General features: G+C 38.9%; 1 protein-coding gene across 3 annotated transcripts in view; it reads right to left on the bottom strand.

The window, feature by feature from the left end:
• WFS1 (wolframin ER transmembrane glycoprotein) overlaps nt 1–21,181 on the bottom strand; it is a 33,765-nt gene extending 12,584 nt beyond the window's left edge. Inside the window, exons 1-3 of one of the 3 annotated variants that reach the window (XM_064711757.1) lie at nt 21,083–21,181; nt 19,045–19,236; nt 2,377–2,459 (exon numbers count right to left, since the gene is read on the bottom strand). In XM_064711757.1, coding sequence (XP_064567827.1) covers nt 2,377–2,459; nt 19,045–19,231 — 270 coding nt within the window. In that variant the 5' untranslated portion in view covers nt 19,232–19,236; nt 21,083–21,181. Of the gene's footprint in view, nt 1–2,376; nt 2,460–19,044; nt 19,237–20,718; nt 20,845–21,035 lie in introns of those variants that run through there. The other 2 variants (XM_064711756.1, XM_064711758.1) reach the window with 2 other exon arrangements.
• Between the last annotated feature and the right edge of the window lie 2,846 nt (nt 21,182–24,027).

Raw genomic sequence — 24,027 nt, forward strand, 5'->3', positions numbered from 1 at the left:
CTATTTATTTCAGAAAGGAATTGCTTGAACAAGTTACATGGCAAATAACATCCATCTGACAAGAACAGCTGTTTCTTACGCAGGTTTATATTTATAGCCATTGAGATTTTGAGCAAAACTTCAAGAGTAGCAACACTTAATCACACAGCTCTTAAGTTTCTAAGGACCATTTATATACAGAAACATGTATTGCAACACCAACTAACACTTTGTGTGACTAGTCATAGCACAGAAGGCACATAGCACAAGCAAAATGGTAGCATAACCTGTTTTATGTCTGAAATGCTTCTTGGCTTGTCTGTGGTTCTAACAGCAATGCTCCTACATCAAACCACCTGAAAATGGCTGCAAAGCTCTGGCCTGTAGCAGTCAAAGGAGAAAGAATGGATGGGAAACAGTGTTAACCTCAAATCTGTCATTTAAGTAGTCTGGGATTCTCTCTTTCTCATGAGCTGAGAGAGTGCAATAAAGTCATACTTGGTAACAGCCTAACACAGACTTGTCTAAAGGTTGCTCCCATCTCTGGCTTTGCTAAGTGAGGTGGTCATCTCAAGCAAGATGTCTCCTTGCAGACATCCTCTGGTTAAAGACACAGAACTGCCTTTTCTCCATTACAGAATTCCTGCTGTGGGTGTTTCATTTATGCAACTGCCATACAGTTATTTCTCAATTTAAATATATATATATATATAGTTACAGTAATTCATGTTGACAGCCACTAAGAGTGCATTTATTTCCACAGGCATTGCAGAATTATTTTTGAATAAACACAGAATAATAAAATAACTACAAGCCATTGAACCAGCTGATTTCTTGTGTTTGACTTTGTAGTGGTTAACAAACAGCACAAAAGTGGCATCTCAGCATCTCATTCCTGCTCCTACAAATGTGAGAAATTAAATGTGACATTTTTCTAATTGATTCTAAAGGAATGTATTCAACCATAGAGAAGAAATAAATTTCTTTTTGGGTTTTAAAAACAAAAAGCTAATTCTCTCTCCACAATAACAAGAAATGTGACTGCATAAAAAAAAGAAATTATTGTATTTTAGGCTCCATTTCAGGCAGTCAATTCATCCTGAGTGCATACTGAAGAAAAATTGTATGCTGTATCTTTTTATGGTAAGAACCCTATTATTGTGTGGGAGTAGAAAATGTACACAGTTATAAAGGAAGAGAATGAAAGTGGAATTAATAGTGAAGGAGAAAACCCCCATCATTTATATATACATATGTATGCATCACAGACTTAGATTATGTAAGTATTTCTGAGTATTCTTACTCAACTGGAAATTATAGCCTGAAAGAATATTATGGACTTTGCTTTCTTACACGTGGAAGAATAGAGTCAAAAGATGGATTTTACAGCAGTGGTTCCCTCAAGGATAATGTTTCATCCTCCACAAAGCCACCAGCTGTTTCAAAGTGAGGAATTTGTTACTATCTCAGGTTACAACTCCAAGGTCAGCTTGCCCCTCAAACAAGTTGCTAAGGGATGGAGAACAAGCCAGCAATGCCTTTTTTTTTTTTTTACCAGCTTTAAAAGAATTATTTTCCCATCCTCACCTCTGATTTTTATTTACAATAGGATTGTTGGGGAAAAATCTAAATCAGCAATGATTATGTAGGAGACTGCAACCATTCCTATTTAGCATCAAAGCTGAATTTTGAAAAGAATGCTCAAGTAAAACACTAACCAGGTTAAACACAAATTAAAATCCTTCCAGAAAATGTTAAGCTATTTATACTAGACCACTATACCAGGCAATAGAATGCAGTGGAAAACTGGTACAATTTTTCTAAAACCTAAGGGAAAACCTGAAATGCTAACAAATGCGGGACAGAACTGATACTATTAATTCAATTTTATCTGCCATTAAATAAGTAAAAGATTTCAATAAACATGGGGGTTCTTTTCTAAAATGTGTAATTCAACAGAGAAATGGTATATGAGCAAAACATCAACAACCAACCTCTGTCCCTGCTAAAGCAGCTCAATGGCAGCTTCCTCCAGAGTGCCGCCTAAGAGCCCTGGTACCTTTGTATACAGAGTAGTGCTGAACCAACAGCATTCAACAGTCCCTGTCTGCACAGCTCCCCACATGCTTCTTTAAAAAAAAGAAAAGCAAAATCAGGTCTGTACCTTTTCCATGCTAAAGAGTTGGACCTGAAGCCACTCACACTCTCAAGGAAGCAGCCTCTCTCAAGGCAGAGAAACCATCTGGCATCCCCTTCCTTTGAATAGTTTAGCATCTAAGCAGACACAGTTCAACTGAGGAAGAGATAATAGTTCTGCAGCAGGCAGTGCTATTTTTGGAATGAAGAGCAAACAAGACTGGACAAAAACCATATATAATTATATAATTATATAATTACCTCTGTTTGTGCTTTTGGCTCTCCAGCTTTGGCCCTCTCAAGCAGGTCTTCAAAGAGCACTTCAGGTTCTTCCTTCATGCCCTCTATAAATTAGATAAAGAAAATTGTTTAGTTGCAATAGTTTAAAGTATTTTTAAAATTGCTGCTGTATGTGGTTGAAGAATTAAATGATCATAACTCAAAAATCCAACATAAGGGTTTTCAAGAACAGTGGAAATTAACTTATTACAATATTGACTCTCCATCTCAGTATTGTACTTCAGCATATTTACCCTTGTTATTTGCTACATGCCACAGGATGCCACAGTTTACAGTTTCTCATTTACTTCCACAAAATTTGTTTCTCAATAGAATATTCCTTACAATAAATATGAGCACATGTGGAACATGTAATATGGATCAGCTTTTGTACTATTACTATTCTTTTGTTGATATCTATTCAGTCTTTCACTTGTCAATCTCTTTAGCACTGGAACCTTTTCTAGGATTTTGAAAAATTAATCAGCCTTTAAAACAGTGTATTTGAAAGCTCAGTCCCTCAGTCTCTAGAGCATACAGAAACTAACAACAATTAGACTGCTAAACCTTGATTTTTAAAAATTTTTCTCCACACTCCACCTCGTATTTTATTTCTTTCCCATCTACTGAACACATACAGACTTAAACAACTGGTTTTCTTCAAAAGCATCATACTGCTCACCAGTCCATCATAAAGAGAAACTTGAGAGCTTTATCTGATAACCAGTATTTGCAAACAACATCATGCTGCGTGCTACTTGATGAATAAAGAATTACTTAATAGCAAAGCTGATGAAGGCCAGAACTGCTACTCTTTTATGAGATTCTCATAAATTAATTTGGAAAAATTTTAAAGAGAAAAATCAATAAAACTGGCATGTTTTAAGTTGGGTAAGAATGGACAACTGACCACTGAGTCAGTTACAGCTTTACTAATCAAGCAATCTAAAATTATAGTTAGAAAGGCAGACCTAAATTCCACACTAAGCACCAAAGTCTGACCCCTACTGACATTACTCCACACAAACACTCTGTGGCACTTTGTAGCTACATCCTGAGGGCAGTGGCAGCATGAAAAGTGTGCTTGGGAAGCAGTTTCCAGGTGTAGGAAAGTGACTTTCAGGCACCAGTGAAGTCAGAGTCCCTGCCTGACTGGGGCACAGCAATGTGAGCCCTGCCAGCTCAGGGGCCAGGCACTTCCAGCTCTTCTTCCTGAAATGGCAGGAAAGAAGAAATCAACCCCATCCCACATGATCTCCTCAACAACAGGGTCACTTGCATTCTTTAACACCCCTGGTGCTGGGACCATTTTTAAAGAAGAACAGGCTACAAGCCAACACTTTAATTAAAATAGATGTATTTAACAAGAGCAAATAAAGAAGTAAGATTTCTTCTTCACCATGCCACAGTTTTGTCTGCCAAGTTCTACTTGGAAAAGTTCTAATGCCAGATTATAACATGTTGTCTGGCTAAACAAGGCACATAATGAAAAATAATTTTCATTTAGTACTTGGTCTTTTCAAAAAACTGTAAAAATATTATTGTAAAATAGGCAAACATCATCCGAGCAAAATTAACTACCTAATCTCCTTGCCCTGATATATAACCAACGTAATTTGAACTCTAAACAAGTCAGAAGCCTGTTTTCCAGATGGCACCATTAACACCAGCAAACATCACTCAGGGACTCTGCTCACAATAAACAGGAAGTTACAGGAAAGAGCACAGTGTTTGAAAGAAACAAAATATTTATCTACCTACCCCACTCAAATGAAACAAGCTGGGCAAGGCAGTACTTTTCTTGTTTCCTCTTGTGCTTTCAAATTCATTAAACCCTTTTGCATCAAAATTTCTGTGCTAGAGGACTTAGGAAGGCCTTCTGTTTTTTCTGTTCAGGGTTTTCTACATGTTGAAAACCCCACAGATATTTCAGTGATATTCTGGATAATATAGGAGGCACCATTCGTGCCTCCTAGTCAGTGTTAAATGATAAAGTGGAATTTACACACATAAGAAAAACAACAAACTACAGAAAGCAGTTTGCTAAACTGATAAAAGCTCTAAAAAGAAAGGCAGTTGTCTGGCAGCTTATATGGCAAAGTCTCCTCCTTTCCATCCACTTGACACACACAAGAGGCATGGCACACCTCTGACCCCTTTTAGCTCTTTTTGCTCAGTAGAATGTGTTAGATAAGAAAACCTACTTCAAAAGAACGCTGAAGAAACAAAATGGGAAAGTTTTACAACACCAGGCTATAGTTACTTTATTGCAATTACATTGCAGATAAACATGTACATAACGGTATTTGCAAAGATGGGGGGAGAAAAGAAAAAATTAAATATGTGCAGCCTTATGGTGAACTGCCTCCTTGAATGAGAAAAACAAAAAGGTTGCAGTAAACTAGTTGAACTTGTTTGTTCTAACAGAGCTGACTGCCAGGGGAAAGAAACACTTTCTGCAGTTATTTTCAACCTACTGCCCAATCTCTCCCACCCAATTATCAATTCTATGTACTTGCACATGTGACCTATGAACATAAATAACAGATAGTTAATTAAAAATATGCCTGTGGGTTGATTCTGTAGTTGTAGGGTAAAGGTGGACGAACACACTGTGGAGATCAAATTTAGAATATCTTAGTATATGCAGTTCATGTAACCAGCAATGTTTATTCCTCTGCTTAGGAAAGAGGATAATTAAACAGGCCAAGCATGAATGTCTAGTTTCACAGCTGCCATTATCAACCTACTTTTTCATGGGGTATACCAGTCAGTCTCTGATGGTAAAAGGTCCAAAGCACAGTCAAGGTGTGTTTTAGAACAAGGATGGCCAACACATTCTTGCAATTCAGCTCAACACTGTACAAACAACTACACAAGAGTATATGCATCCCACATAACAATACCATAAGAAGTGGTGACTGTAACTTATCACTCTTGTTCTTAAGCATGTTTTTAGTCAGAAAATGTCTTGTGTATTCCTCCCACATAAGAGTAGTGCAATGGAAATGCTGTCAGTGGAAGCTTTTATTTTCCAGCTTTGCTTAGAACTCATACCTTTTAAATGTCAAATTTAACTCTGTCTTGAATATAAAAATTTCCACAAGACAGGAACACTCAACTTGCAAGACTTCATATATCTTTTATGACAATTAAAATTGACTTCACTAGCTGTTTTGTGTCAAGTGTGTTAATGCAAGGCAATGAAGTCTATCAGTCATTCAAGGCTCACAAGCACTGCAGCCATTCAAATGTTCAAATGAAAGCAGGTGAGAGAAAGCAGAAAAGTTTAAGACAGCACATAATTAATAAAAGAAATTAAGACCAGGGGTGTAGAAGGGTGGTTAGTACTTAATATTTGCTGTAGTTCCAACTCTGCCACCAAGAACTCAGGAATGTGTAAAGCTTAGCTCATCATCAGGCTGCTCTACAAATCAGTTCCCAATGTAGTTAGTTCTACTTTCCTAGAGACAGATCATTCAACACAAACTAGTTAACAGATATTGTAACAATAACATTATTAATAAAATTTTATTTGTTTTGGATTTTTTATTCTTATTAGGTTTAAGATATAAAATGACCTTCCAGAAAGGAAGGTCATACTGCATACTTTAATTTTTCTGTTTCATTAAAAAAATGGAAAAAAATTATTTGTGATCTGCAAAGTATGATGCAGATGCAGATCCAGATAATACTTTGCTGCATCAATGTAATCATGGTACAGAAAGACAGCTACTTACTTTTTGAAGCTTTACACATTACTTGTCGCATTGACCATATAAAGTAAGATTCCAGCTTTGTTGCTGTAAGCTCAAATGGGAATTTAGCATTCATTCTGTCACAGGCAGGCATTTTTACTATTTCTACTAGGTTTTGATTAGAAATAGGAAATGTTTAAAAAGGAAACATTTCAGTTTCTTAAAAACTTTGCTGGGATGCAATTATTGTCCCTTACCCCTGAAATTTAACCATTTAATTGACAAAAATGCAGTCAATCCACAGTAAGGGATTAGTCCAAATGAGATTGCAAAATACCAATGCTCATAATTTTAAAGCACAAAAGGAAGATGCCATTACAGGTTAAAGATTAAATAACATATCTAAGCCTCATCTTTGGACTATATTGAAGACTAAAACCCAACAACTCTTCAACAGTCATACAAAGTTTTGAAGAATGGACTTACACAATCTGGATAAGAAATATGTTCAATGCAAAAGACTTTAAAGACAAATAAAGTAAACTGGAGTTGACACAAGATTTCCTTCCCAGTATTCTAATACAAATCAGTAACAGATGCAATAGATTCCCAACAATTTTAACATCCTTAACATACACAACTGAATCACATCATGTGAGCATCACTGGAGTTGGCTGGCTTGCTGCAAAGTGTCTGATCACATATTTAACAAAACCTTTTACACACATTTTAGACAAACACTGCTTCCAAAACCTCAGCATTTTAAGTGACATTGCGCGTGACACATCCATTCTTGAATTCTGAAATCTTTAAAGGCACATAATAGTCCTTTCACATGAAGGAAGATTTTTAGTTGTATATATAGGCACACAAAGTAGATCATACACACACACCCATCAGACAGACACCCTCAATTTTCTCAGTGCTCTTCTGACCACTAAGAATCACTGCCTTCCTTCCAAAAAATCTACTAAAGTTATTTCAGGCAGAAAGAATCAATAGAGTGCATGCTGAATAATAAAAGTGTTTGTCGATTTACTTTCCTACCAACACAAACACATTAAAGCTCTCAGCAGTGGATTTACTCAGCTCAAGGGAGTTTTAGCCCCTTGCCTGCTAATATCACCCCGGCCAGGTGCACACAGATTTCTTCTTAGGTCACAGCTACAGCCCCTGAATTCCAGATTAAGCAAGAGGTTAAAGACCATGAACAAGGAATAACTAAGAAAAAAAAAAGTATTTTAAAGGATCACAATTTCTTATGCCTTTTGAGCTTGAGGTTTTATTTGTTTACACAGTTATTGGAGGCCAGCCCTATGATAGTCATGCTATCATGCACAACAAATAATTTTTTTAAACAAACACAAGCTGCAGACTTCTAAGTGCTTTGAATGAAAAGGTGAAAACCTAGTGAGAACAGGATAAAAGGAAAACTGAAAGCACCTTCTCAGACAGGAAGCAACAATGAAGCATTCATACAAAATATGCAAGTTTAAAAGAAATTACAGGTTTTACAAGTGAATATTAAAGCTCATGGAAACTCTACTGAACAAAAGATTAATGCATTAAGCAACACCCACACAAAGAGTATGAAGGAAGCCTGTATGCCATACACACTTTATATGATCATGACTTCATGCATTCATTTGGGCTCAGAAAAAGAATTGACAGGAATGTGCAGTAGGAGGAGGATATAACTCATGTGCTGGGAAGAATAAAGGATCCGAGATGACAAGATACAAAACAAGATTTCTGGATTGGCCCTCCCATTTTATAGTACAGGAAGTATTCCTGAATTGACTGAAAACAGTCAGGAACAGCTGAGCATATGCACAACAAAATACAAAATAATATCTTCCGTCCTATCCAGTGGGAACACTCCTCCAAGCTCACTGAGCACACACCTAGGAAAATACATAACCATTTTCACTATTCCATAAGAAGATCTGACAGTTGACACAGGAGAAAATTGTTGTCAAGATGGCCCAGCAAAGTGAGCCAAACAGTCTTACAAATAATCTTGCAAATTTTAGGTTTAGGTATAGAATTTTAGAGGTAGTTTCCTGATACTTTTGTTTGAATAAATGTAACTAAGACAAAAAACAGAGCAGCAAAAAGGCGAGAAAGCAACAACAACAACAACCTCAACTACATCTGAGAAAATTATGCATTCAAAAACAGGATATGATTTTAAATACATTTAATAAATAACTTTATAGGTTAAGTAGCTTCTCCAACTAAGGAAGATACAAAAAAACATTTACAAACCTATTTTTTCCCTAATTAAGAAAAATAGATCTACTGGGTTGGACAGGTGGATCCAGCTCATATTTACATCTCTAAAGACAGGGAACAAGGCTTCTCACTTAAGTCCTCTAAACAAATTAGAATGCAGGTTACATAGAAAAGTGAGAGATTAAGAAACAGAATAGGAATGAAGATTAGAAAAACACAGCTTTCATTTTCCCAGGGGAAAGATTATCAGTTTAGACACACAGGGATATAAAATAAGGTCTAAATTGCTCAATACATTTATATGAGTGAAAGGAAAAGGGCCAAATGCCAAAGGACCAAGATGCCAAAATCTGTTGATGATTCTGTGCTATTCAGGAAAAAAAAAAAGACAAAAAAAGTCAAGCAAAACCAGCAGAAGGATTTAATGACTAATTAAGTGATAAAAGGCTAGATGAAATGCAGCAAACCAGGAAGGCACTCTATCACTGCACCCAGTGATAAGCTCTGAACTATTATCACTCAGTGTAACACCTTAGAGTTGTAGCAGTGGTTTATCAAAAACAGAGTTCAGTGCTAATAAGACACTATTATCAGTGCTTTGAAATGGAGAAGGTAAATAGAGAGACTTTCTAAGTGTCTTTCTAGCACAAGAACTCAAGGGCATGAACAGATTAAAAGTATTTGGCCAATGCCAAATATTTCTATGAGTTTAAAAAGGCTTTTAAAAATGTTTATTCTGCAAGTAGTTAAAGAACATTCTGAATAAAGGACAGCAGTAGCACTGCATTTAGAAAAAGCCCCTTGGCTCTAACAGGTGTGCTGTAAATGATTCTCAGGACAAAGGCAGCAAGAATCTTGAACCTGACAAAGCCTGTTACACATCTCTAGTTATTAGCACTGAGTATTGAAAGCAGCTTCTGTGAGCCTTCCTGAACTGGAACACACCCATGCTAATTCAGATGTAAGAAAAAGCTGGATTGCATCCAGAGGAAGAAAAACTGCACTTCATGTTTTCATTAGCTTTATTCCAAAAGCTCACTACTGAAGTTCAGTGGGTTTTCTACTTATAAAAGTCACAGGATGTCAGGCATCTCCCTCAGTGTCACGTTATTAACTGACAGAGTAATTGAGATGTTTGATGGAGTGGTATGGAACAAGATTTCATCCCCAGGCATTTCTACCAGCTAAATTACTGGGGCGGGAGCAGGGAGTGAAGAATGTCTTCTTTGACATTAGATCTTCTCCCACATATGAAGAAATTATTTATATACCATTAAGAGCACTGATGTCTGAACTGAACTTTGTCACATTGCACAGCACTGTACTTCCTTGGAGGTTCAGGCATATATCACTTTACTGCTTTAGCAAGAAGGCTTTACTGTAATTGAATCTGAAAGGGAGTACTGTCTCAATCACAAGGAAAATTACTTGCTTCTACAGTGAGTGGATACTAGTATGAATAAACTATATTCACTGCTAAACTCCACTCCTCCCACCATGCTCCACAAGGTAAGATGAACAAATGAATGTGTAGGTGGAGATTGATATAGCACAGAAAAAACAGATATAGAATTATTTGTATTTGAAAAAGCCTCTTCTATGACTTCCATTATCAAGACTTTAAGCTGGATTTTTACTTAACCTTTTTTCTGTTTAGGAATTTCCATAAAAATATGTCTCTGAAGTGCAACATGCAAAGCTTATCCCATTCTTAGTATTAATAAAAGTGCTTAAGTAGTACTTCCAGATAGGTTCTAACTGTTCTACAATTAAGTTTAGAATCACAAAAGCAGTCTTTGCCACAAGTTTCATCAGAGAAAAAATTAAAATGCAGCTATATAACCCAGCATTGGATTAGGCTGAAAAAGAAATAGCCAGTAAAAGGTCAAAAATGCACTATGAATCCTGTGCCAACAGAATTTAGGGTGGGGCACCAAAAGACCTACATCGCCTTAACTATTACCATAAATATTTACAAAGACAATCAGTTTGTTGGAAGCCAGTCAGTTTTTAATAGTAATTTTTCATCAGTTTGTTTTCAACAGCGCTGAAATGTGTTCTGTTCCCTAGATTTCAACACCTTTGGTAGAAATAACCCAAAATGAACAGCATGAAAAAGCATCATTTGGTTTCTTACAAACCAAGCATCCAGCTGCTGAAGACAACCCACCTGCAAAACCTCTGTATTTGCAGACTACTTTGAGGCACTGGCATCTTTCAGCTTTGCATGACTGAATGTGATTCTCAGACAACTGTTGAAAGGGAATCCTTCTCCTATGGCTCAGTTTTCATGCCTTGTTCTCTATTCATCCAGTATTTACCTAGCACAGTCAGAAAATGTTACAGCTTCTCATGAAGTCAGTAGATGTCTTATTGCACTGTTCAAAACTATGACAGGATTGTATTGTAATCATCTGGTTTTATTGTGGTACTTAAAAAAACAGAAAGCAAAAAACCAATAACAACAAAACCCAAACCCCGAAGCAGGACTGAACCATCAGAAAAACACCCTGTCGCAAACATGAAGCAGTTAATTCATGTTAGAAGAGTGAATGAACTTGTTTGCACAATTTTCAAAAATGAAATATACTGTCTATAGGAAATCCTTCTGTGGTGGATTCTCGTAATAGCTCACTTGCTAGTATGAAAATGTGTAACACGGGAGAGGGAGCAGACAACAAGAATGCATGCACCTACAAAGTAAATAATCAAAGCCTATTTGTCAAGAAATAAAAAATCAAGAAAAAGTAGGAAAATGAAAGCTTATGGGGGTACCTGTCCATGAATATCAAACAAATGAGGCAGAGCAACACATTTTGTGCACAATCTGCCCACAAGGTATTTCTTCTGGAGTCATGTCCTATATAATACATCCAGTTCCTTTTGGAAGTGCATGGTGGTAATTCTAATAGTGTAACGCTGGATTTTATGCTTATTTCTGTAAGCAAAAATCTGGTAAGTTAATAAAAAAAAATCAAACAAATTCAACAATTTCAAGGGACAGCACACAGCTTTTTATCACAGATTTTATTTTCAGTATGAAACAAGCTTTCTTGAATTTCAGACACTCTTAGGAGTAAAGGCATAACACAATTAATGCAAAATATAAATAATTTCTTTTGTTAGAAAAGGCTATGTAAGCTCATTTCCTAAGAAATGAAAGATGTCAGATTGCCTCCATTCATCCACAGGTAGAATAGGTACTTTTAGAATATTTGATCTGTACATTTTATAACAGTAAATACAGGTTCTAACAGCTTTTTTGTGTCACTGGATTGTATTGTTGAGCCTTCAGTGTTGAGGAGAGCCAGCCTGAGTCCCTAGAGAAATCCTCCTACTCACTTTCCACACGTTCCAAAAGCTCAGTGGTATTGTGTGCAGTAACTGTGTAGGAGTGAAGTTTCTGGAAAGACTGACATTCCACTTAAAAGCTGGCATCAAGCATCATGTCATAAACATGATTTGCACATATCAATTATAGTGACAGAGGAACTGACTGGAGGAGAAGAAGAAATACTTTGTTCAACAAACATCAACGATTTGAAAAAAGGTTTTATTAACTTTGGATGCTTAGCTGCTCATCTATGAGTGTTGAATCCTTTCATCCATTCAGAAGCCTCCTGAATTCTTAACTGCATAGTAAGGGCTTGGTACAATTAAGAGTACATTGCACGTTTTTCTTTTATGCCTTTAACCTCCATGGTGAGATCTTAAGACAACTCTACTTGTCCCAAGAACAATTTTAAGTTCTTATACTACTGTACTTTGACAGGCATTCGACAATGATGGGAGAAAAGGGAATAACATTTGTTTACAGGGCTGTTCAAGTCTAGGACTCAACTCTACTTTCTCTGGGAGGAGCAATGCATTTGTAGATATGGTAACAGTCTTAGTCACTCCACAATTGCAAGTCATCAAATAGCATTAAATTGAACTGGGAACAACTTCTGCACCCCCACAAAATGAACGTAAATTGTCAAGAGAGCAATAAAAAAAAGCATGTAGGTGGAAGACAGAGTGATATTACAGACTATAAATTTTAAAAGTGGAGGAAAAACCATTCTTCAAATCTGTATTTTTCTAATGTAGCTATTACTGTACAATGATCTTTTAAAGTCATTAAAACAATTTTATATGTAACTAATGAGCCAGTTCTGCTGCTTTTTCCTATGCAGGCATCTCTGATTGAATCCTTTATGGATGAGCTGGGATAATTCTAACATAAATTTGCAGTTCCAAAACTGTAGAGTTAAAAATAAATCAGCATCTTGTAATTTCTTAGTTGATAATCATCAATATTAACCATTTCCACTAAAAAGAAGAAAGGAGAAAGCAATGAAAAACAGTATGAGAAGATGAGACCACAGAGCTCACCAAGCCCACATATTTTTGTAGGTGCAGAGAGCAGAAAGTTATCATAACAACCTGCACAATGCACATGGAATTTCAGCAATTCTGCAGTTAAGAGCACTTCACATTGACACTCCAGCAGTCCATTCACTGTCAAAATAGAGGGGCCCTTAAAAAAAGAACATTCCAACTTTTTAGCAAAACCACAAATCCAGTGACGTAAGCATTTCTAGTAATTAACTTTTCAAAGGATTAGCTTTACTTGCCAGTTTCCTGCTCCCAGTCTCACCTTCTAACTTGCATAGTGAAGCGGTGCTGCTGCTGCTGCTGCAAGGGGCCCTCCAGCAACACAACAGCTCCAAATCTCTCCTTGACTACTGCACTGGAACAGGGATTTGTCTGCACAGTGGAACACACATACTGCATCTCTTCTGAAGGAAACTGAATTGTTAGATTCCAGCCACTAGAATAAATTCTTAAATTTGCACAAAAGGAATGTTAAGTCCTTCACACCAAAGAATTTATAGGGCCACTCCCATTTCATTACATAATTCACTAATGTGTGTACAGCTCTTCCCTTCCTACCCTCCTTTCTTTCAGCACCCTGGGACTATGCTAGAAATTTTGTTATCATAAACAGATTAGGAAATTGATCCACCTGGAAAATAATGGATGAAGACTAAGCTAGGGTATCTTCCATAATCTGGTTCATCACATGAATGTCAAAAATTTGATAGCAGTAATAGTATCTTTGTTATCAACCAGAAAACCCATTAATGTATTCCAAATGGTGGTAGAGGGAAAGATGGAGAATGTTTCCTCCAATAAATGGGTGTTCAATCCTCCTCCCATATGTGGTAAAAATACCAGCATGTTACTGACAATAGCAGCAGACACAAAAAAGCCTGCTTCATTGTTCTGCACCAACAATGATGATGTCCCAAAATTTTATCAAAAAATACAGTCATTAACTTTTGTTTGGATAGAATCCTTTCTCTACCACAGCAAAGCCTGGCAAATGAGCTTTCTAGGAGCCTGAATATTTAAAGGTAAAGTTTGAAGGGGCATTAAAAAACTGAGAGATAAATTGTTACGTAATTAATACTTCAAGGTATAATCCCCCCTTTCAAATAATCAAAGGTATTTCTCAGATTTCTTCAAGCTTTGCACAAATACTTCAGTTTGCCTCAAGAGTTAGTCTGTAATAGCTAACTGCCAAAAAGTAAAGACATAGAAGTGCTAAAATAGAGCTTTGAAGCAAAGGTTTTGTAACTTTAAGTGGAAGAAGGTAACACTTGGAAAATATTTGTAAATTAGAAAGGTTCCCTATTTCTTAGCTATCATTTAGCAATGCCTTGGAGACACACTGTGATAAATTATTACAATGCATTGTAAACTGTTTAAAAGATTTTTTTACTATTTGTAAATCTGAAGTCCGTTGATTAATAATTCTCTTCCTAGAGGTACAAAAAACTTTCATAACCTAAGTACACACAGAACTCTATATATCTAAAACCAAAATATAATAAATTGATTTCTGTCTGCAAAGTTCTCTGTACAAACACCTTCCCATTTGTTCTCAATTCTAGAACAAGAAATTACAGCAAAACCATGGACATAAAACCCATCTAGTTATTTAACCAGAGACCTTTCTTCAAGCACTACAACTTAGCTTTGCAATTTCTCCTTTCCAACCTTATTGACTAGTAAATGTGGATGAATGATGAAATAAACCAGTAATAATCTTTTTCATACACATATGAAAAATTACCATCTTTTACCCAGCTTCTCCAGTATCCTAGCATGACCTCTTTTACCTGTTGACTGACAGACAGCCAATTTTTATGAAAGACACTTTACATGCTTGAATGTACTTAAGCAATACAATAAATGGTAACTCTTCCAGATAACCTCCAGCACAATAAATGCTCACCTGGGGTGAGAGTCATCCAGTTCAAGTTATCACTGTGGCTGAATTGAATGACAGTCAAGGACCCAATCATGACTGTATTGTGAGAAGTGTCTCTCAATTCTGCTTTTCTTTCATCTGAATCAAGCCATCTCCTGGGACATACAGATCTACCCTCTAACTCAGCAATACAGGGCACTTACCTCAACTGCAGACTCAGGCATCTCTTTTGAAAAACATTAATAGCAGCAGCATTACAGATACTTACATGCTAACTAAGTCACCACATTGAAAGTGCTTTTTTCCAAGCTCTGTTCTGTGTGTAAGGAGAGAAAATGGTATCTCTAGCAAGAATGATATTTTTAAGCCTACTTGGAGAATTTGGTGTTGGGAGCTACAGCACTCTCACTCAAACTCTGTCTTTTCACGTTGATTTAAGGCTGCATTTGAAGGAAGGAGATTCTACAGAGTGAATGAAACACAGAAGCCAGAAAGGGGTGTGTAGCACCTGGACCAGAAACTGAGGGGCCTTGCACCTGAGAGGCATAAAAGTGTCTTATGAGATTAGAATCTTAGTCTGTTTCCAAAGACTTCACTAGGAAGCAGCTACTGGTCTTCCTTGCTATACACGAACTCTCCTGTAATTTGCTCACATGAATACTGATGACTCCATGGCTTTAAAATTTCAGGAGCCCTAATTAGTAGTGTATATGCTTTGCTCACTAATAAGCTCCCTGTCCATGAACATCCTTGAAAGAGTAACCATTTTTTTTTCTCATTTATTTTCATACAGGAAAGCTGACATATTGACATTCTCTCCATTCCTACATACACAAGGAATGGAAAACCAAAACCATACATAAGCAGAATGCAAGAGTTTTGAGTAGAAATAGGAATGCCTTCCTTTTCTTTTTTAACACAACAAAACCTGTATCTATAAATTATCTTAATGATTGATTTTTTCATTAAATCCAGATTCAATTTGCTCCATAAATTTTCAAAACACTATTACCTCCCATTGTGAAAGAAATTATTTAAGGAATAAGATAAACATTACCTAATGATACATTAGCAGAATAGAGACTGAAAAATTGCTGAGAAAAAAAATGGCAGTATAAGAGTTTGATCCAAAGGAAGTACCTGTTCTGCTGAGGATATTGTGTGTATTTAAGTGCTTTATTGACAGAGAGCCAAGGCATTCATTAATTTGTTGCATTACACTGCAAGATACGGATAATGCTGCAGGAATAGATGATGTGATGTGTGCTTCCAGGAAACAAATTACTTAACATTCACTTTGATGCTATAGCCTTAAACACAGAGTATATTAACAAAAACTGGAAGAAAAATGACAGATCAGAAATACAGATATGGTGTCAAGAATATTACAAGAATTAATAAAATGGCTGAGGTTAGAAAGGACCACTGGAAGTCACCTGTTGCAACCCCTCTGTTCATGCAGGTCCACCTAAGTTGGCTGCCCAGGACAGTGTCCTCATGGTTTTTGAATACCTGAATGGATGCAGACTCCATCACCTCTGGACAACCTATGCCAGTGCTCAGTCACCCACACAGGAAAAACAAAGAAAGTGTTTACTGATGGTCAAACGGAACCTCCTGTCTGTGCCAGCTGTCTCTGATCCTTGTGTTGGAGACCTCTGGAAAGATCATGGCTCCATCCTTTTTGCAACCTACCTTCAGCTATTTATGCACATTGATAGATCCCCCTGAGACTTCTCTCCCCCAGGCTGAACAGCCCCAGCTCTCTCAGCTGTCTCCCCCAGGAGAGATGCTGCAGCTCATTCACCATCTCTGTGGCCCTGTGCTGAACTCTGTCTCTCTCCATGCACTGAGAAGTCCAGAACAGGATGAAGCACTCCAGTGCTGACTGGAGGGGAAGGATCTCCTTCCACCTGCTGGGCAATGTTTCAACTATTGCTGCCCAGTATACCAGTGACCTTCTGTGGGGGAAGGACACATGGCCATGTGCTAGATAGTCCTGAGCTGAAACTGCCTTTCCAAATAATTGAGATATACACAGTACATTTCTCCTCCTTAATCAGAAATTATAGCAGATTTATTAAAAATTATATAACTTAAATTTGTTACAATAATTGAAATTTTGAGCAAGATATTTAAGTCATCATCAAAGAGGAGCGTTCTACATATTTAGTAAGATTTGAGAGAGCTTTCTGTATATTAGTGTGCTGGTCTTTTCTGTCCTCTTCTTCATAATCATAGTGACTATTGAAAATTACCCAACTTCTTAATCTTCTAAGAAAGATGTCAGAGTGGCCCAGAGCATCTGGGATGGAGCATATTTCCTTTCATACAACCAAGCACAACATGTCCTGGCTGAGAGTCCAAATCCTTCACTTTTCCTAGACCTGTGAGAAACTCAAATGTTATTTATCGTAAGGGCTCTGGTGATTCCAAGGAACACCTTCATGTCAGTTCAAATATTTTGAGAACTTCTGAAGTGCCAATTTTATGTTCGACATATCAGTCTATTTTGTATTTACTTTCATATATACATTTTTGAATTTGTATTTTTTATTTGCAGTTCTTTATAAATAAAGTCCTACTGAAATGCCCATTTTTAAGTTCTGATGACCAGAACTTCCTTTCTTTTAAAAAAGTTTTCAGTTCTAGAAACTGTTAGCACTATGACAAACAGCATAACTCTAAAACCATAAGCCGTATAAGAAAATACTGTATTATATATTATTGAAGACATTTTCTATCTAAACTCACTAAAATCTTGGTTGTTAGAGATTCCAACACACCACTATGGCAATGGTAGCTCATTCTGCTGTATTAAATACTTGAGTATATTAAGAAGGGCATGAGAAGGGCAATGACAGTGGCACGAGGCACCCATAATACTTTAATGGGAAGAGACTTAAAGCAACCAGGAATGAGTCACAACTGAAAAGGAGAAATACATCAATGCTCAAAAGCCCTCTTTAATGAGCAGCATCTCTAATACAGTGCTGCATAGCTAGGGCTCATTAGCAAATACACAGGACTGTAAAGAGAACTAAGATAAAAATCAGTGTGATTTTAAAAGTCCAACATTTGTGTAGAGTAAGAAAATATTCAAAATAAGAAAAGAATACCTGACAGAGCCCATGTGCAAAATACCACTAGACAGATTGTGTTGATTTCCAGAATCTTGCATGAATGTGGACACCAACAACAGAAACCTATGTATTGCTTTTTCAAATCATACTGTAACTAAGGCCAAGATAAGTTCATACCATATTCCTGTTACAGTTACTATTCTTTCCTTGTTGAAGCGTACTAAGAAACTAGAAAATTAAGAAAGAAAACATATATGTTAGCACTAACTCTAAATTAGCAACCACGTAGGTAATGTTAGAAGTCTTAAATCTCCATAATCTCTCAATTCTTTTACAAGTGGGCTAGATGACAAAATTGGTACTGAATACTGACACAGAACAGAAAGTAGGATATCCAAAAAGAAATTCCCCTTCATTGGGAACAGGGAACCCAGAAGGTTCCAACAGTCAGTTATGAATTAGATGCAAACAACAGATTTGCTGACACAGTCGTAATATTGGCCTGAATTACGTGCAAAGCTCAGCTGCATCTGGTATGTGCCATGCACAAAGTCACACATTTAATAATTTTAAACTCTTGGATGCCTTACTGTCTTCAATAGAGAGACTTATATTTGTGAACATAAGGGCATGTACATAAGCAGTTTCACAATCAAAAGTCCAATTTTAAAGTTAAAGAGCAAGGGATGAGTTAGACCTTGAGCACAAGACCATCTTGCACAAGTTTTAGATTACAAACTGAATTAAAACTGGAACTCAGCAGGTGAATACAGGAGCCAGGTGGTTTTTGTTCTACATTTTGCACAAGACCTTACTCTCATCCTATCAGTTTCCACAATCTTTGAAACTCAAGTTTCCTACAGCAAGTGGGGGAAAAGAACCACATAATTCTGCCTTTCACAGTGTACCATGACTGTAAATCCAAATTCTTATCTTACTGCTAATATTAACTTCAATTTTGGCTTCATGTACCAATTTATTATTCCATCAGTCTACATTACAGTAGTATCTTATGCATTCACATTAGAATTCATATTAAAGCTACAGTTATAGTATGTGTTCTAGCCAAACAAAGAAATTCAATTGAAACATTATAATGCTAAATTTAATTAAATCTCCCTGCCAATTTTTCAAATAAAGTTCATTCCTATTGCTTTGTACAAACCTGAAAAATTAGATAGGAAAACTCAAAAATATGCACAAAGGAAGCTGAAGTAGAAAAGACTCTTCCACAACAACAGGTTAAAAGAAATTGAAGAAATTTATTTTCCTACTTTACAGTGTCTCTAAACAGAGTTTGGAGTACATGTACATGAAACATTGGGAGATTATTGTGTGTAAGCCCATTTTGCATAAGAATTGCTTTCATACTTACCCTTTTTTTCTGTTTTCTCCCTGCTACGGGAGTAGCCAGGAACTGAAGAAGCTGCAGAATCTCCTGAAGAAGTTCCAGGTCTCTGACTGTTCCCACTATGGGCCACAGGAGCAGCATTTAGCTGGGACCTTCCAAGATGCTGCTGGGGGTGAGAGGGACTTGAGGTGGGATCAGGAACTGAATTCATTTTAGCTGCCAAAGAAGAAAATAATGAAAAGTTATCAGAAAACTGTAAAACTGAGCGAATTTGTATTCATTTACAATGAATAAAAACTTGAAATCTGAATGTATTTGTATAATTTAGGTAAACAAAAAGCCTAGAAAATGGCAAGAAGGCTCATAGCAACTTCAAGATTTATCTATACATTCTTCAGTAACTCCCAGCATGAGCAGCTATAGCTGAGTCTGATCACATATACAACATTGTGCCAGAACAGTGACTGCTTTTTTTCCTAACTAATAATAATAGGGTTACAAGTGTAAACAAATGCTAAAACTAATAATAATCCTGTAAGTGCTGCATATAAATTTATTCTTTGAATTTAATGTTCTGCTTATACATGCCAGAAATAAAGACTAGCCCCAAACTTTTTAGGGACAAGCCTGTAATAATAAAAAACCTGATTAACTGTCATCACCTAATAAGGAGACAGAGAATCGTGATAAGAAGGCAAAGCAGGAGGAGATGTAGAACTCTGCATGGGAAACAACCAAGGATGCTGTTTTTAGACATTATCAACTTAAATGCCCATGATTCAAAATTAGCTTACTTTAAATACCTTTATGTCCCACTCAGAAAGAAAAATCATACATGGCAGGGAGGCAAAGGCCTTACACGAGACAGCCTTTTAACTATAAGTCCTCTCAAAAATAAGAGGGGATCTCTGCTCTATAGTAAAAAGTTCCCTAAATAAGTAAACTTGCATAAAACTGCCTACTGACAGTTTGGCTTTCACAAGACAAAAGTAGCAAGATATGCATGTACTACCACAGCATAACACATAGCAATTCTTGCTCCTTAAGAACAACTTTCCTGAATTTAAGCAATTTGCAAGGAGCATTTTAGAATATTTCTGGCAGTAAACAATATTTTTTAATTCTGTGTAAGCACAGAACTAATTCAGAAAACCAATCTAAAGTTGTCCTTGTAAAGATTAAAGTAGTATAGCCAAAACCACAGACACCACTTAACCAACAACTTTTTCCACTCAAAGGACGCAAAAATCACAACAGGGTGCTAAGAGTACTAGCAATGTCTCCACTGCCAAACATACTACTTCTAATTTAACAACTTGGCTGCAAAAATTAGGCTGCCCTAAACCAGAAAATATTTTACTGATACAAGTAAATGCGTTTCTGTATTATGTTTCTACATCAAGTTATAAATAAACCAACATAGTTCAGTTCAACCTTCAAACAGTCCTCGGAAAACACAGAGATTAAAATACCTTCCCGGTAAACTAGCATGAGTATTTTTAACCATTATACAATCACAAAAGTTACTGTGCCTCCAGTTTTAACTTGACCTTAGTGCTTTGTACGAGGGCCGGCGAGCGCGGCCAGGCCGCGCCCGAGGCGCCCCGCGGGGGATGCGCGGCTCGGACGGGTCCGGCTCCTTCCAGAGCGGGCAGCGCCGGCACAGCGTCCCCAGCACAGCCGTGAGCAGGAGCTCACCTCGCTATCAGCCAGCTCGCGAAACGACTCCCGCCCCAGAAGTCACTCTGCGCCTGTCCTACAAAGGACAACACCAACTTTTCCTCCGGGCTGTTCACAAGCCAGCGGGCGCTGACTCCGCACCCACGGCGGTGACTCCGCACCCACCGCCGCCAGCCACTCCCAGTCGGGAGCACCGGAGCTCGCTCGGCCTCGTTCCCCGGGGGTCCAAGAGTGCCCGGGCGGCCCTGCCTCTCCGGAAGGCCAGGGAGCCCCAGCGGGGGGCCAGGGCCGGCAGCTCGGGCCGTCCTGCGCGGGGTCCCGCCCCAGACGCTCACCGAGCCCGGCCGGGCGAAGTCAGCACCGCGTACCCCCGATGACGAACCTGCCCACAGCTCCGGAGGCGGCCGGACGCCGACTGGGGCTCCGCCGGCAGCCCGCAGCCCTGGGGGGCGGCGCTGCCCCGCCCATCGGCCGCGGCCTCCTCCCCTCTCCGCTGCCACTCACCGCCCTCCGCCCGCGGGGAGGGCTCCGGCGAGGCCCCGCCGAGGCCGGGCGGGGCCGGCGGCAGGAGGCGGAGGCGATGGCGGCCGCGCAGGGCAGGCGGGCTGGAACAGCGGGCGGTGACAGCTGGAGGTGACAGCTGGCGGGGGCTGGCCGCCCGCACGGGGGGCTCAGGGGTGCCAGGGGGGGGCTGCTGCAAAATGGCGGTGCCGGGTGAGGGGGGCGGAGGCCGGCGGGTCCGGCGTGAGCGTTCAGCTCCGTTCCAGCGGTGCAGCGGCGGCAGGGTCGGTGTGAGCCAGACCGGGCTGAGGGTTCAGCTCCGCTCCAGCGGTGCAGCGGCCGCAGGGTCGGTGTCAGCCAGCCCCGATGCTGCGCCGGACCTTTCCCTTCCTAGCGCGGGGTTTCTCGGTACAGGAGCGAAGGGAATGGGAAGAAAGGGCGGTAACCCAGTAGCTGATTTTTTTCTAAATGCCCTCCAAGTTATTGCTGCTACATCTCTTAGCATTTCTGCCGCATAGGTGGAAGGCTTCTGGGCAGGAAGCGAACTGTAAACTTACGTGTAACTGTTGCTGTTGTTATGATGGTGAACTTAGCACGTTTTAGAAATATGTTTTATTTTCGAGCTCTTTAAATAAATCAAAGTCCCTATATTGTACTTTGAATAGCTTCTATTAAAAACCCCAATAAAAAAACAAGCTACAAAGTCAAAGTAGGAGATAAAGTTTAAATTTCAGTCATTCATATAAGTTACTTTGTTGATTTTCACAAGTTCCAAGTTTGCAGGAGATCATGGGATGCTTTCATTTTTTAAAATGTCAGTTAAATTCTTTGGGTCACTGCCAGCTGAGTTCTTTTTAATCCTCTCATAAGAATGTGGTCCCCAGTGTTGTTATTTCCTTGCCTTGGAAGGCATAAGACATTTTTTTCCTACACAAAACAAGTTTAAACAAACATGACTAAACTTCTGTTTACTTCAAAATAAATTTGAAAAAAAACCCACATTTAAGAAGATGACTTGTAGTCTGAGTGTAATGTGGTTTCATCAGGAATATGCAATGCCAGCCATGTGTTACCTGTTGTTTCCTTAGACTGACAGTATGATTTAACTCTGATATGACAAATTTCTGCAATCTGCTCCCCCTGCTGTTCACATTTCCTTCAAGATATTATTTTATACAATTGATTTGGTATTTAGTGGGTGTGCTTAACGGATGTAACATGCTTAGGGAACAGGTGGAAATGAGGGTGGTAGCTAGAAAAGCAACTATAAAGGAAGTGTTAAATAAAGCCTCCCCTGCTGCTTTCCAGCACAGGCAGAGTCACGCATGGCAGAAGCCATTGCAGTTCAAGGGTGCAATTGCCACACTGACTACTAACCCTCCTAACAACAAGGCTTGGTGTAAATACTCTTTGGTTGCTTAGGTCTGATCTTACACTGAAGATGCGCATTGCTGAATTTGATCAGGTCCTTAGTTAAAGCCAGCAAAACCTTTGCAGTAAATGAATTGTCATGCACACCTTTTATACTCACATGTGTTATATGAATACTGTAACACTAAAGTAACACTGAGAGTAAACCAAACTCAGACATAATGACAACTTCCATTATCAACTCCACTGATTTCACTTTGGCATTACTTTATCACAAACGATGAGTTCCCATCTGGCATTATCACAGTTGCAAATTGTTGCAGTAGTTATTACAGCTGCAGAAAAGAAACATGGAAGTCCTGTAATAACAGGGCACAGCACCTGTTTCAATTTCAGTTATGACTCATGGCATCAGTAGAATGGTTGTGGTTGGAAGGGACATCCTGAGGTCAGCTGCTCTTCCCTCCTGCTCATGCAGGGCCACCTAGGGCTCGTTGCCCAGGACTGTGTCCAGATGAACTTAGGAGGATCTCTAAGGATGGAGACTCCATCACCTTCTTGGGCAACCTGTGCCAGTGCTCGGTCACCCTCCCAGTTAAAAAAGCACTTCGTGATGTTCAGAGGGAGCTCCTGTGTTCCAGTTTGTGTTCACTCCTCTGCTCTTGTAACTAACTGGACACCCCTGGAAAGATCCTGGCTCCATCCTGTTTGCATTCTCCTTTCAGGTCTTTATGTACATTGATAGATCCCTCTGAGCCTTCTCTTCTCCAGGCTGAACAGGTATTATGATCAGGTTCTTAAAATTTTTAGAATGAGATGCCCCTGCCTGAATTAAGGTGCAAATGCGACCATATGCCAAAGTCAGTAGTATGGATTTTATTTAACAGTAAATGAGAGAAAAGAGAAAGGAAGAAATAGAACAAAGAAGTGGGGAAAGAGAAAGATAACGACAGAGACAGATTAAGTAGAAAAGACCACCACTCTGTGGATCTCAGTAGTGTCCTGTTGGTCCTGTCCTCCTGGTTTTATTGGTAGCGAGGGTCCCCTGAGAAGACAGGGTTCAATGGATTGATTTACATTTGTGCCAGGTGGGAATGCCCAGGTATCTCCCCTGACTGGTGGGGGACAATTTTACACAGTCTCACAACAGACTCTGGATCTGTTGGATCCCTTTGCATCACATGCAGTGCGCCGCTGCAAGGCCTCAGGAATCAGTCTGGGGAGCACTTTGGGGGTCTTTGATGGATTATGACACCCCCTCAGCTGCCCCTCACATGGATGTCCCATGGATGTGGCCTTCCTGGGGTGCAGGTTTCACAGCTGAGCCAGTTTGTGTGAGGGAGGGTGGGTGTTCAGTGTCTCTGACCAGAGCTGGGCCATGCACCCAAAACTCTGCTCCCCCTTTGGCTGGGGGCAGTCTGAACAAGCCTGGCCTCAGCAGATGAGCCTGTGGCT

Source organism: Zonotrichia leucophrys, chromosome 4 (genome assembly GCF_028769735.1).
Source record: "Zonotrichia leucophrys gambelii isolate GWCS_2022_RI chromosome 4, RI_Zleu_2.0, whole genome shotgun sequence".
In the NCBI taxonomy this organism is placed as follows: domain Eukaryota; kingdom Metazoa; phylum Chordata; class Aves; order Passeriformes; family Passerellidae; genus Zonotrichia; species Zonotrichia leucophrys.